This window comes from Dunckerocampus dactyliophorus, chromosome 5 (genome assembly GCF_027744805.1).
Source record: "Dunckerocampus dactyliophorus isolate RoL2022-P2 chromosome 5, RoL_Ddac_1.1, whole genome shotgun sequence".
Lineage (NCBI taxonomy): Eukaryota > Metazoa > Chordata > Actinopteri > Syngnathiformes > Syngnathidae > Dunckerocampus > Dunckerocampus dactyliophorus.
The window spans coordinates 31,498,263-31,512,508 of NC_072823.1; the positions used below are offsets into that span (position 1 = coordinate 31,498,263).

Consider the following 14,246-nt stretch of genomic DNA (forward strand, 5'->3'; position numbering starts at 1 on the left):
AACTCATTGTTCCGAGACCACAATGTTGTTTTAGGTTGTTTACAAATTATATATACTCTTTAGTACAGCGTGTAGCAGTGTAGTACAGCGATTTACATCTAGGACATTTTTTATTGGTCTGACACTTGCTAGCCATCTTTTTGGTGTTCGGATGGCATTTTTTCTCGCGATGATGTTCGTAGCATTGTCTATTTGTACAGAATCGATTGCAATCAGCACAGTAGTTTTTTTTAAATTGGAGCCTGTTTACAATCTGTGCAACAGATGTTGCAGCTTTTTTCACAGAAATGCTTATATTGACACTGATAACCTGTGTGACAATGTTTACAGAAAAACTTCACACCTACAAATCCCTTAATATTATTTATCCCATAAAAATGATTATTGTGTAAAAGCAGGTAGTGTATTGTGTCCCGTTCGGGTGTTCCTGTTTGAAATGTAACCAGGTTGTTTCTTTTTCTCTGTCAGACGACTGGTAAAAGATAACAATTTAACACGTTGACAGCTCTTCATCGCATGTGACCATTGTATCAGCAGTCAGACCTGCTCTGGTATGGATGCCACAGCCTGCATTTATGGCTTCCATAATCGTCAACTTTGGATTTGTCAGTAATGCCAGATTTACAGCAAAACATGTTTGATCAGGATTGGGGAGTACAAATAAATGTTGTGCTTTTTTCTTCACAATTTCGCTCGCAAGACATGACTCAATTCGTCTCTTACCGCCTCCCCGCGTAGCCTTCACTAAATTGACAATTAGCTCGAGCGATCCATCGATGAACAGACATATTACTCTGGACTAATCTGTCTAAAAGTTCCTGGAATTCTGACACTGTCCCCTCTCCATAACTCATTGAGACATCATCTTGCAAACGATCAGCACGCAAATTAACTTGGATAACGTCCTTTGGTTGGACATTAGCTCTTTGAATCATGCTTGAAATCCTTTCGCGAAAACCATTTGTGACATTCAAATAAAATTCACGAAAATTAGGAATTACAGATGGTGTTGGAAAGCGAAGGAAAGAGCGAGTCTCAACATTATTAAAGCTTTCACGGTTTGTGACATGCATGTCATCACTAGTGCTAGGTGCTGGAAAATTAACAGCGGCACTATTTGTGTTGTTTATCCACGTAGATGTAGATTGACCCTCATCCGCCTCTTTCAGTAGAATCATGTCGAGGCTGAAGTGGATTATTTCGGGGAGAACCCTGATTAGCCACGTCTGCAGCTCTTTCTCGGTTTATCTCAGAGATCAACTGGAGAAGATGTTCTCTAATTTCAGGGGAATTGATGTGATCTGGTTCAGCCGTTTGTCTTTATCACCTGATCAAAAATTAGTCTTCAAATTGCAACCTGCGATGTACTCTTTGTGACAGTGTTCTTTGTTCACGAGTGTCACGCCTAGGGTTAGCTGGATGTGAATTGACCAGTGGCCTGCTGGAGGTCATTTTGTAGGGGTCTGGTGGTGCTCATCCTGTTCCTCCTTACAAAAAGGAGCAGATACCGATCCTGCTGATGGTTGAAGGACCTTCTACGGCCCTGTCCAGCTCTCCTGGAGTAACTACCTGTCTCCTGGAATTTCCTCCATGCATCCAGGTACCGCAGTGATGCCCTGGTCCAGATCTGGGAGGAGATCCCCCAGGACACCATCCGTAGTCTCATTAGGAGCATGCCCCCACGTTGTCAGGCATGCGTACAAGCACGTGGAGGCCACACAAACTACTGAGAATCATTTTGAGTTGCTACAATGACATTTTAGCAAAATGGACCAGTGTGCTGCATCATTTTTTCACTTTCATTTTTGGGGTGTCTTTGATTTCCCCCCACTATAGGGTGATCATTTTCATTTCTATCAAATTATGTGGCATCATTTTGTTATTAATACATCACCTACTTATTATCAGGAAAGATATTCAACATAATTTTCCTCCCAGTTTAGATCTGATGTGTTTTCGAAGTTTTCCTTTAATTTTTTGAGCAGTATACATACTGCAAACACCCACACACACGCACACACACACCAGTCCCCAGAATCCTCCCATTACCCCTCCCCTTCCGCACCCTCTAAGACCCATCTTCTCACAGTTTATAAAAATGATCTCATCACGTGTCAAGTCATCAATCAATTTTTGACAGTTAGTATTATTTTTAATGATTAAATTTATATGACATCATCACATTTTGACGTCATAACAGAGACCTGTGTGGAGTCATTCTTCCTTTGATTTATTTATTTGTTTCACACCAATATCGGATTGCTTGATACGTTAATTAGCTGCTTATCCTTGTGCTGCTTCAGGTGCTGATCCAAACTTAGTTGTGAGTCGGGTCACAACGGGTCACTAGCAGGCGACGTACAGATGGTGGTGCAAGAAGGCCAGCATCTTCTTCCAGGAGTCTTCCTGAGCATACGCATGGGCCACGCATTGTCCTCCCCACAGAGCTGTGACTGCAAACACACGTCATGAACACACTACTTTCATGCACATGATGAGTGAACAATGGCAGTTATACCGAGAAGGGGAGCGTTCTGGAGCTGAATCTTGTCTAATATTTACAGTCACTTTTATTGAAAATGTTGATCCAAAGTCAGAGAAGAACATCAACATATAGCTTGCATGACTTTGGGTTGATGGGGAAGACATTTTTATATGCAAAGGTATCTCTACTGTATACTTGCTAATAAATGACCATGCGGTCACAGAGAGTTACATTTTTCCTTTCCACTTTCTCATGCACTCAAAACAATTGTTAAAGGTAAAAAACAACTTGTTATATATAACGACTGCGGGGGTTTGGTACATTTTGTTTTACAGTTGAGGGCGGGCTTCTGGGTGACCTGATCTTCAGTGGCCAAATCTGGTTCTTGGGACTTGCAACATCACTTCTCTGGTGGGGAAGGACCCTGAGCTTTTGCAACAAGTGGAGACATATGACAAAAACATAGTCGGACACCCCTGAACACACAGAACGGGTGGAAGCAAACTCCTTGAGGGGGGCTGGACCTTCCTCTGCAGTTGCTGCAGAGGAGAGGTGCCCGGCTGGTGTGTAATAGTATTAATAGCCTCCCAGTTTGGTGTTGGAGTCATCCCCAGTGAATGAGAGGGTCGATTCCCTACGCTTTTGTGTAGGGGAAAAGGTCCTGCCTGTGGTTTGTGCGTACAATGAGGCAGAGCATCCATTAGAGGGGTGCTGGACAGCATCCCCATTGGAGACTCTGTAGTTCTACTGGGAGATTTCAATACCCAGTGACAGTGTGACCTGGAGGGGCGTGATTGGGAAGAACATCCTCCCAGATTGGAACCCTTGTGGTGTTATGTTACTGGACTTCTGTGCAAACCGTAGTTGGTCCATAACAAACACAATGTTTTAACATTAGGATGTCCATAAGTGCACATGGCACCAAGACACCCTAGGCCGCAGATCTGTGGTTGACTTTGTATTTGTCTTATCATAGCCGGATCCACGTGTTTTGGATCCTTGATTTGAAGAGAGGAGCCAAGCTGTCAACTGACCACCACCTGGTGAAGAGGATGCTGGACATACCCGGCATACCCAAACATAGAGCTTCACCTGCATCCCGGGGGAGGATGAGGATATTGAGTCAGAATGGGCTGTATTCCGTGCCTCCATTGCTGAGGCAGCCGATTGGTGGTGGTTGGTGCCTGCCATGGGGGCAAACACCGGAGGTTAGAGCTGCTGACAAGCTGAAGGAGTCTTTCTGAGCGTAAATGGCTTGTGGGACTTCAGAAGCAGCTGACAGGTACCGGCAGAGCAAGCGACATGCGGCTTCAGTGGTGGTCGAAGCAGAGGAGTTTGATGCGGCCATGGAGCATGATTTTTGGTTGGCCTTGAGGTTCTAGCACACCGTCTGACAGCGTCAGAAAAACCGTCAGAAGAGGGAATCGGTGTCCAGTCCAAACTGTTTATGGTGGGGACATAGGACTGCTTACCTCAACTGAGGATGTAGTCAGACAGTGGAAGAAATACTTTGAGGCTCTTCTCAATCCCACCGTAACACCTTCCATAGAGGAAGCAGAGTATGAGGACACAAACGTGGACATGTCCATCACTATAGCTGAGGTATCTGAGGTAGTCAAAAAACTCCTCAGTGGCAAAGCACCGGGGTTAGATGAGTGGTTTCAACTGCAGGGGATCATACTCCTCAGCCTCCCTAGGAAAGTCTATTCCAGAATGCTGCAGAGAAGGTTATGACTGAACCTCATCTACAGGAGGTGCAATGTGGTTTTCGTCCTGGTCATGGACCACTCGAACACTGGACCAGCTCGACACCCTTGTAAGGGTACTGGAAGATGGGAGTTTGCCCAACCAGTCCATATAGGCATTATGGACTTGGAACAGCTATTTGATTTTTGCCCCTTGCAGTGTCCTGTGGGGGGTGCTCCGGGAGTATGGCTGGTGGCACGCTATTACATGCCATTCGGTCCTTGTACATCTAGAACAGGAGCCTGGTTCGCATTGTCAGCAGTAAGTCCAGCCTATTCCTGGTGAACGTTGGCCTCTGCCAAGGCTGCCCTTTGTCACAGATTCTTTTCATAATTTTTATGAACAGAATTTCTCGGCGCAGCAAGGGGTTGAAGTCGTCCAGTTTAGGGGCCTTAGGATCTTGTCTTTGCTATCACAAATGATGTGGTCTGAATGGCTGTGACCATTAGCGTTTATTGAGGCGGAGTGGAGTGTGAAGCTTCTGGATGAGACTCAGCACCTCCAAATCTGAGGCCATGGTTCTCAGTCGTAAAAGGGTGGCTTGCATCCTTCGGGTTAGGAGGTAGAGACGAATCTTGGGGTCGTGTGCACAGGTGAGAGAAGGCTGGAGCTCGACAGGCGCAGTATCTGTAGTAACAAGATGGTTGTACCGGACTGACATGGTAAAGAGAGAGCCGAGCCAGAAGGCAAAGCTCTCGATTTACCGGTTGTTCTATGCTCCCACCCTCACCTATGGTCATGAGCTTTGGCTCGTGACCAGAAGAATGAGACTGTGGATACAAGCATCCGAAATGAGCTTCCTTCTTGGGTGGCTGGACACATCTAAGAGAGAGAGGCGTTCAGAACAGAGCTGCTACATAGTTGTGGAGAGCAGCCATTTGAGGTGGCTTGGGCGTCTAGTCCGGATGCTTCCTTGACGCCTCCCTGGTGAGGTGTTCCGAGCATGCCCAGCATGGAGGAGGCCCCGAGGCAGACCTAAGACACGCTGAAGGGATTATGTCTCACAGCTGGCCTGGGAACGACCTCGGTGTTCTCTCTATGGAACTACAAGAGGTGGCCTGAGACCTGGAAGTCTGGGCTTCCTTAGTGAGACTTCTGCCCCCGCGACCAGATAAGTGGAATGAAATGGATGGAAGGAAATAACAGCATCTATCCAATTGTCACCTTCGTCAATTAACAACGGGCATCTGTGTGCTCTAGCTAAATAAACACCCGCCTTTAATTACATTTGCGATAGAATTTTTGAAAGTGTCTTGTCATACAACTTGTCATTGAGCACTTTTTGTTGATACTTCGAAATTACAGTGAATGATTGGGTGTGTTGTAATGCTCTCACACCACCTGCCAAACTATTAATGTAATTGTGTTTGTGAGTTAATTCCAGTGTCCACACGTTTATTCAGATCCTCACCAAAATGAACGAGCTTGTTCTTCTGTCAAGTGCCACGCATCTTCAAAGTTTAGTAGAAATTTGATTTGCATTTTGGCATTCACCATTGGTGTTTAGGTGTCTTCTTCAGGCTTCTGGTTGGCTAAAAATGACTAACAATTATAGTCTATATAGGGCCACCTGTGGCTGTGGCGTGACCTTGACAGCCTGTCAGTGTGTTTGCAAGTGACCCCATTCTCTCAAAATGAATCGTTTTCTAAATTAGTGACGTGGTGTCCTCGACCACGTACCCTTCCGCAGGCTGGCGACAGAGAGGAAGAAGCTCGCTTTGCTGTGTGGTGAGTACGGAGGCTCAATCAGGTGACCAGCGTCAGGGTAAGACAGGATGGTCAGCAGGTGGCTGTTCCCCGCCTGCTCCATCATCTCCTTCATCTGGAAGAAAGAGCACTCTTATTATGTATGCATGATGTGTTTATCAAGCCATGACATGAGTCTTGTAATCATGTGTAGTGCACATCAGGAGATCATGCCCTAATGAGAACCGTGTTGACTTTACCAAGCATCTCCTATTCGTCACTTTTGTAGTTTATTTAGGGGTGACTGGAGAGTGTGTTCCAACTATCACGGGATCACACTCCTCAGCCTTGCCGGTAAGGTCTATTCAAGGGTTCTAGAGAGGCGGATCCGCCGGTTAGTTGAACATTGAATTCGGGAGGTGCAGTGTGGTTTTCACTATGGTCGTGGAACTGTGGACCAACTCGACACTCTCAGCTGGCTACTTGAGGGTGTTCGTTCTCTGTATGACCGATGTCAGAGTTTGGTCCGCATTGCTGGTAATAAGTCGGACCCGTTTCCAGTGAGGCTTGGTCTCCACCAGAGCTGCCCTTTGTCACAGATTCTGTTCATTACTTTTATGGACAGAATTCCTAGGTGCAGCCAGGATGTTGGCGGGTTGTGGTTTGGTGGCTGCAGGATTGCGTCTCTGCTTTTTGCAGATGATGTGGTCCTGCTGGCTTCATCAAGCCGTGAACTTCAACTTTCACTGGATCGGTTTGCAGCCGAGTGTGGTGCGGCTGGGATGAGAATCAGCACCTCCAAGTTCGAGTCCATGGTTCTCACCCGGAAAAGGGTGGAGTGTCATCTCCGAGTCAGGGATGAGATTCTGTTCCAAGTGGAGGAGATTTAATACCTTGGGATCTACTTCACGAGTGAGGGAAGAATGCAACACGAGATCAACAGGCAGATTGGTGCGGCGCCTGCAGTGATGTGGACTCTGCATCAGTCGCTTATGGTGAAGAGGGAGCTGAGCCGAAAGGCAAAGCTCTCAATTTACTGGTGAATCTACGTTCCTACCAGGAGAAGCCAGGGTTTCCCCTAGGATTTTTTGAAACGGTGGTGGTGGGCTGTGTTGGAAGGCGGACAACATTTTGTACTATTTGACACAAACCTACATTTAATTTGGTGTCTGTTTTAGAGTAAAATGAACACATGGGAAATTATTGTGTTATAAAACCTACTAAGAGGTGAATCAAATATTCTTTGGTGAACTACTGAACATCAGCTGGTGAGCTACCTGTCGGAGACTCCTGTGATCGCGTAACTGTTTAAAGTTGCCCGGTAGACTACGTTTTTTCTGTTGAACAACTTTGACACACAACTAGTGTTTTGAAGACAAGCCATAAGTATTATAATGATAATAAGAGAGCAAGATTGTTAAGTGACACTTTTAAAAAAGTAAGTTGTGTTGATGATCGATGACTGATGTATCCCATGAAAGCAATAACCACTTGGAGCTCCGAGCTAGTTAGATGCCGCCAGTCAGGCTTGTAAACAAAAATGCCAGAAAGTGGAATGAGATTGAAACGTGAGCCATCACAATGGCTGGCATAGACAGGCTTAGCATGTGACAAGCTGTCGTTAATTGGCTACACATTTTACAGGCTATTGTTCATTCTCCCGATAATAACAAACAAAGTGAAAGTCAACACAAAACTTGTCGCATATCTGGTCACATGCGCAATTTCCAGCAAGGCAGATAGGAAATTCCAGTGCATGCTTATCAAAATGAAGTGCAGTGAAACATTTTTATATTTAAAATTGTTTTATTATCCCATTCCGTTCCATTTTCCTCAGCTTATCCGGGTCCGGGTCGCAGGGGCAGCAGTCTTAATAGGGAAGCCCAGACTTCCCGGTCCCCGACCACCTCCTCCAGTTCCACCGGGAGGAGACCAAGGCGTTCCAAGGCTAGCTGTGAGACATAATCCCTCCAGCGTGTCCTAGGGGCCTTCTCCCGGTTGGGCATGCCCGAAACACCTCACCAGGGAGGCGTCCGGGAGGCATCCGGACTAGATGACCAAGCCACCTCAACTGGCTCTTCTTGATGTGAAGGAGCAGAGGCTCTACTCTGAGCTCCTCCCGGATGACCGATCCCCTCACCCTATCTCTTAGGGTGAGTCCCACCACCCTACGAAGAAAACTCATTTCAGCCGCTTGTATCCACGATCTTGATCTTTCAGTCATGACCCAAAGCTCATGACCATAGGTGAGGCTGGGAAAATAGGTAAATTGAGAGCTTTGCCTTCTGGCTCAGCTCTCTCTTCACCACGACGGTCCAGTACAGCGACCACATTGTTGCAGACGCTGCACCGATCCGCCTATCGACCTCAAGCTCCAACCTTCCCTCACTCGTAAACAAGATCCCGCGATACTTGAACTCCTCCACCTGGGGTAGGACCTCATTCCCAACCCGGAGGGAGCAATCCACCCATTTCCGACTGAGAACCATGGCCTCAGATTTGGAGGTGCTGAGTCTCATCCCAAAAGCTTCACACTCAGATGCAAACTAGCCCACTAAACCTTGCAGGTCACAGCCCGATGAGGTCATCAGGACCACATCGTCCGCAAATAGCAGAGATGAGATCCTAAGGCCCCCGAACTGGACTCCCTCGACACCTTGGCTGCGCCTAGAAATTCTGTCCATGAAAATTATGAACAGAATCAGTGACAAAGGGCAGCCTTGGCGGAGGCCAACGTTCACCGGAAACAGGTGCCAGGGGACCACCACCCCAGTCTGCCAATCCAGAGGTACTGTTCCCGACTTCCACGCAATGTTGAAGAGATGTGTCAGCCAAGACAGTCCCCCAACATCCAGAGCCTTGAGGAATTCAGGGCCAAACTTGTCCACCCCTGGAGCTTTGCCACTGGGGAGCGTTTTGACTACCCCAGATAACTCAGCCACGGTGATGGAACTGTCCGCGTTCGTGTCCTCAGCCTCTGCGTCCTCAATGGCAGGTGTGTTAGTGGGATTGAGAAAGACCTCAAAGTATTCCTTCCACCGCTCACCTATATCCTCAGTCGAGGTCAGCGGGTCCCCGTCCCCACTGTAAACAGTGTGGACCGGGCACTGCTTTCTGAGGCGCCGGACGGTTTGTCAGAACCTCTTCGAGGCCGACCAAAAGTCGTGTTCCGTGGCCTCACCGAACTCCTCCCACCAGAACTACCTGTTTTACTGTGCATATGACAATAAAACTCTTGAATCTTCTTCAGCTTGATGACAGCCCTGACCTCTGGTGTCCACCATCGGGTTCGGGGCTTGCTGCCACGACTGGAACCGACCACCTTGCAGCCGCAGCTCCGATCGGCTGCCTCAGCAATGGAGGCACGCAATTGAGCCCATTTGGACTCAATATCCTCGTCCTCCCCTGGGATGCAGGCGAGGCTCTCTGGTGAGAGCTGGAGACTCGACGAACAGGAGACTCTGCCAAACTTTCCCAGCACACCCTCACTACACGTTTGGGTATCCCGGGGCTGTCCGGCATCCTCCCCCGCCATCTAATCCAACTCATCACCAGGTGGTGATCAGTTGAAAGCTCATCCCCTCTCTTTACCCGCGTGTCCAGAACATGCGGACGCAGGTCTGATGATACGACGCCAAAATCGATCATAGACCTGCGGCCTGGGGTGTCCTGGTGCCATGCGCACTTATGGACATCCTTATGTTCGAACATGGTGTTTGTGATGGACAAACTGTGGTTTGCACAGAAGTCCAACAACAACACAACGCATAGGTTCCGATCGGGGAGGCCGTTCCGCCCAATTATGCCCCTCCAGGTCACACTGTCATTGCCCACATGGGCGTTGAAGTCTCCCAGCAAAACGATGGAGTCACCAGTTGGGGTGCTCTCCAGCACCCCTCTGATGGACTCCAAGAAGGCTGGGTACTCTGAACTGCCGTTTGGCGGATACGCACAAACAACAGTCAGGACCCTTTCCCCAACCCGAAGGTGTAGGGAAATGACCCTCTCGTTGTTGGGATGACTCCACAACAGAGGCACCAAGCCGAGGGCTATTAATAAGCCCACTACAGCTCGCCGTCTCTCCCCAGCAGCAACTCCAGAGTAGAACAAGGTCCAGCCCCTCTTGAAGAGTTTGGATCCAGAACCCAAACCATGGGTCGAGGTGAGTGCAACTATATCTAGTCGGAATGTCTCAACCTCTCTCACAAGTTCAGGCTCCTTCCCTGCCAGAGAAGTGACATTCCATGTCTCAAGAACCAGATTTGGCCGCCGAAGACTAGGTCGCCTCGGCGCCAGCCCTTGACTGCCACCCAAAGCACAATTCACCGGACCCTTATGCTTGCCCCCGCAGGTGGTGGGTCTATGGGGGGGAGATCCCATGTGGCTTGTTCGGGCTGAACTCGGCCGGGCCGCACAGGTGAGAAGCCAACCACCAGGCGCTCGCCTGCGAGCCCCGCCCCCAGGCCTGGCTCCAGGGTGAGGCCCCGGTATCCCACGTCGAGGTGCATATATTCATGGAATATATTACTTACTTATTGTTTTGAAGTGTTAAAAAAAACAACCTAATTTTTAAAGTGTGGCGGCTTTTATTTTGTAGTGGCGCACCACCACGATCAATTACATGTAGCGGAAACCCTGGAAGCACTGTCATCTGGGAGAAACTCGGAGACTGCAGCTCGTTTCTATTGACAGGAGTCATATAAGTTTGTTCAGGCATCTGGCCAGGATGCCTCCTGGACACCTCCCTGGGTAGGTGTTCAGAGCACCTCCGACCGGGTTGAAGGTCTCGGAGAAGACCCAGGACATGTTGGAGGAGACATGTTGTCTCTCAACTGGCCTGGGAATGCCTAGGGATCCACCGGAAGGAGCTGGATGAAGTAGCCGGGGCTTCCTTGCTTAGGCTGCTACCTCCGCGACCCGACCTCGGATAAGCGGAAGAAGATGGCTGGATGGATATTGTTATTATTACAGCATTTCCCATACAGTTACCATACACATTTATTTGTGGTGGACCGGAAAGATAGATTTGCGATATCTCGCTCAAAAACACATTATAATGGGACCATCCATGAATGTAGCTTCTTTTTCCAAGTCTGTACACTAGATGGCATCCTTACTCTGCTTCTTAATGCACCTCATACATGCCTGGTCTGCCAGAGAATAAGACGTGGCAGGAGGGATCAGTGTTTCCAACTTACCCACTTTGTCTCAATATTTAGCAAATATTCAGACCCTCTAGATCAGGGGTGGCCATTCCGTCAATCGCGAGCTACCGGTACGTACATCGCCAAGGTAGTTTGGGTCGATCGTGTAAATGGCACTTTGTAGTTGTCATATGACATCAGCTCCCCTCCTGATTCGTGCTTGCTCCCCCGCAGCGTTTCAAGCTACGTACACACGAAGATCCAACTTTCATCTTTATGATTGTGATTATGGTTGAACTAACTCTGCGGCAAGATGTCTATATCTATAACTAAAGTTATCTCTTCACTTGTAGCGGCTAGTTACGTAGAAAAAAGTATATTGTTAACTGGCTTTGCTTGGCGTCATGAACTCTACTACAGAAATCAGTGTTTTCTACACGTTGGCTTCTTAAACTATTATTTAATGATGAAATTAAAAATGTGCCCATTGGTGAAACCTTTTCAACATGTTGCCTTGACTTGGGCTACATTGTCTTTTGTATCATCATTTTAAATTCTTGCATATGGCTAATGTTTGTTTAATAACTGGATCTAATACATGAACTGTGTGCCCTAATGAACGTTACATAGCTAATGTGACTGACATATTACCCGTACTCACTCACTAGGACACAACTATTTATGAGTTATGTGGAATGATCTTTATTTCCATATTGAAGTGAATTATGATAGCAGCTACATTGATGACCTGTAAACTTTGAAAATGTGAATGTGAAATAGTAATCATGAATATTTACAATAGAATTTCAGAGTTTACTGGTTACATTTTGTATGTGTTCTATGTTTTATAGAAAGAGGTAGATCATGTTGACTTGTACTTGCATGCTGAGAAAGTGCATGCACTCCTGATATACATGTATAACCTAAATAAATACTGTACATACTCATTCATACTATATACTTTCAATATTTATAGTAGCAGGTAGATCTTTGTGACTTGGTCATTTTAAAAGTAGCTCACAGGCTAAAAAAATGTGATGACCCCTGCTCTCGATTCTGTTTTTCAAAGAAATGACGAGCACCAAATCTATCAACCGTTTCTCATCTTGTTGGATACTTTTGAAGACACTGACATGAAAGCACACATTGCTCTTCTCAACAATCAGCAGGTGCCATTAAAAACCCTCGCAGGCACAAAAAGAAGCGTCAGAAGAGTACAGTGGGAAATGCCATGTGAGCAGTATTATTTCAGTGGTCTGTGATCTGGATGGCATGGCGTACGTGCCAAGACGTGCTGCGCGAGGGAGGTGACTCACGTCTATAGCAGACTCGGAGGCGGGCCAATTGTGATCATCCTCGCCCACCACTAGCAACAGAGGACACTGCACACGTCCCACCTGCAAAGAGACACCGTGATGGACAACAGGAAAGAGTCACCAGAGAACCAGATCCAGGACCAGACGCAAGACTCACGTCCACTTTGAGGGTGGGGTCGCTGGTGATGGGCACCAACATAGTTTTTGTGATGGTCTCGTTCTTCTCATTTACTTGAATCTTATCTGACTGCCTAATTGGACACCAAGGACACACTTACATCATATTGTTACCTCTATACAGGGTCAACCATCTTTGGAGGAATAACCTCTGTATTGGAAGTGACTGCTGTCTTTATACATGTTAACTAATACTCATTCATATTTAGTCACCACCCTGAGTACAGGATAATCTTACTGACGAAAGAAAGCTATTATTTCCTCCTGTTTTTTGTTGACCTCCTGCACGTGACTTCCATTGATGCACACTGCACACGTGGGCTGAAACGCAAACACACACACACACACACACACGCACACGCACAATAAGTTAAAATGCAGATAGTATGTGACACAGGTGTGGTTCATGTGTTACCTTTACAACGTGTGAATAAGCTGCCATCCTGAGCGTGATGCTGCAGCCTAAGGAGAGGCCCAACATGGCGATGCGGTCGGCGAGCACCTGCGGGTGCTGCTGCAGGAACCTGAAGGCCTTCTGCACCCCCGCAGTGTCAGTTAGCATGAATACAACAAACGCTGATGAACACAACCTTAAAGTACCTCAAAGTACGACTCGCCCACCATCTTGTCCGTCTCCTGGCTGATTTTAGGGGTCAGGTAGTCAAGAGTCAGTGAGGTGAAACCGTGGGAGGCGAGCAGCGCGGCTCGATACTCCACTAGTTGGCCTCCACCCCCCCAGAGGTCAAGGATAGCGGGGAAAGGTCCGGGTCCTTGTGACATTTTGTCATAATCATCACGTAAGTTTTTTTTGTGTGGTCTGGACTGTACCTGAGGGCAGGAAGAGGGTCGCGGAAAGTCCGTCCTCTGTGACGGGGATCCTACGGACGCCAGGCGCCATGTACCAGCGTTCAACCACCTGAGAGGCCAGTGCCACCTGGTCCATGAAGCCCTCAGTTCGGTAACCCAGATGCACTGAGATGGTGAACTCCATGGGGGTCTGTACGTTCATCTTCCTCATCCTGATGATGAGGATGAAGCAAGCATGTTGACCAGGATGCTCATCACTGATGCAACCTATGCAGCTGGTCTACCTGAGTCCAGGTTTGCTGCCTGGAACTGGTCTGAGGCTCCACAGGAGACCCATCTGTTCCACCCCGGAGTACGTCCCCCCCATGCTGGCATCCTGGGAGACTGCAAAGACAAAGACGGTGTTTCGGAAAGTGTCCAAAGTGTGTCTCTTGGAGGGCGTACCATTAACAGATCCGCCGGCATCGGACACGTAGTGAGCGAACGCCTCCCAGCCGTGTCCGCCCTCGCAGCGGTGGAAGGCGTGGACGGTGAGCTGGAGACCAGGAGGCGCATTCTGGACCACGATGACAAACTTCTCGTCCACCAGACCTCTGGACGGATGGACCGACAGCTTGACTGCACGACGCTTCACCTCCATGCTGACCTGCACGTATGTGCACAACCCATGTTATGCCACATCATTTTTACATTTAATGCCATTAGCCCATTTTCCACCAAAAGTTCAGGAACTTTTTATTCCTGCCACCTATGAGCCCTTTTTCCACCACAGGAACTTGATGAGGAACCTTGCAATTTACCTTGGTAGTTTGAAACACTCCCGTTTCCAGCAAAATCTACCAGGCTAAAAAAGTTTCTCCAAACCAATAGGTATGTTTTGCAAAT

General features: G+C 47.7%; 1 protein-coding gene across 1 annotated transcript; it reads right to left on the reverse strand.

Moving 5' to 3' along the window:
• Positions 1 to 2,346: 2,346 nt before the first annotated feature.
• On the reverse strand, positions 2,347 to 14,001 carry LOC129181149 (acyl-coenzyme A thioesterase 2, mitochondrial-like). Its single transcript, XM_054775908.1, has 10 exons — positions 13,806 to 14,001; positions 13,646 to 13,745; positions 13,383 to 13,573; positions 13,155 to 13,324; positions 12,970 to 13,089; positions 12,793 to 12,875; positions 12,535 to 12,628; positions 12,378 to 12,458; positions 5,912 to 6,053; positions 2,347 to 2,453 (listed from the first exon to the last, which is right to left on the reverse strand). Exons 1-10 carry the CDS (start codon positions 13,999 to 14,001, stop codon positions 2,347 to 2,349), a joined length of 1,284 nt encoding a protein of 427 aa, XP_054631883.1.
• Positions 14,002 to 14,246: the final 245 nt, after the last annotated feature.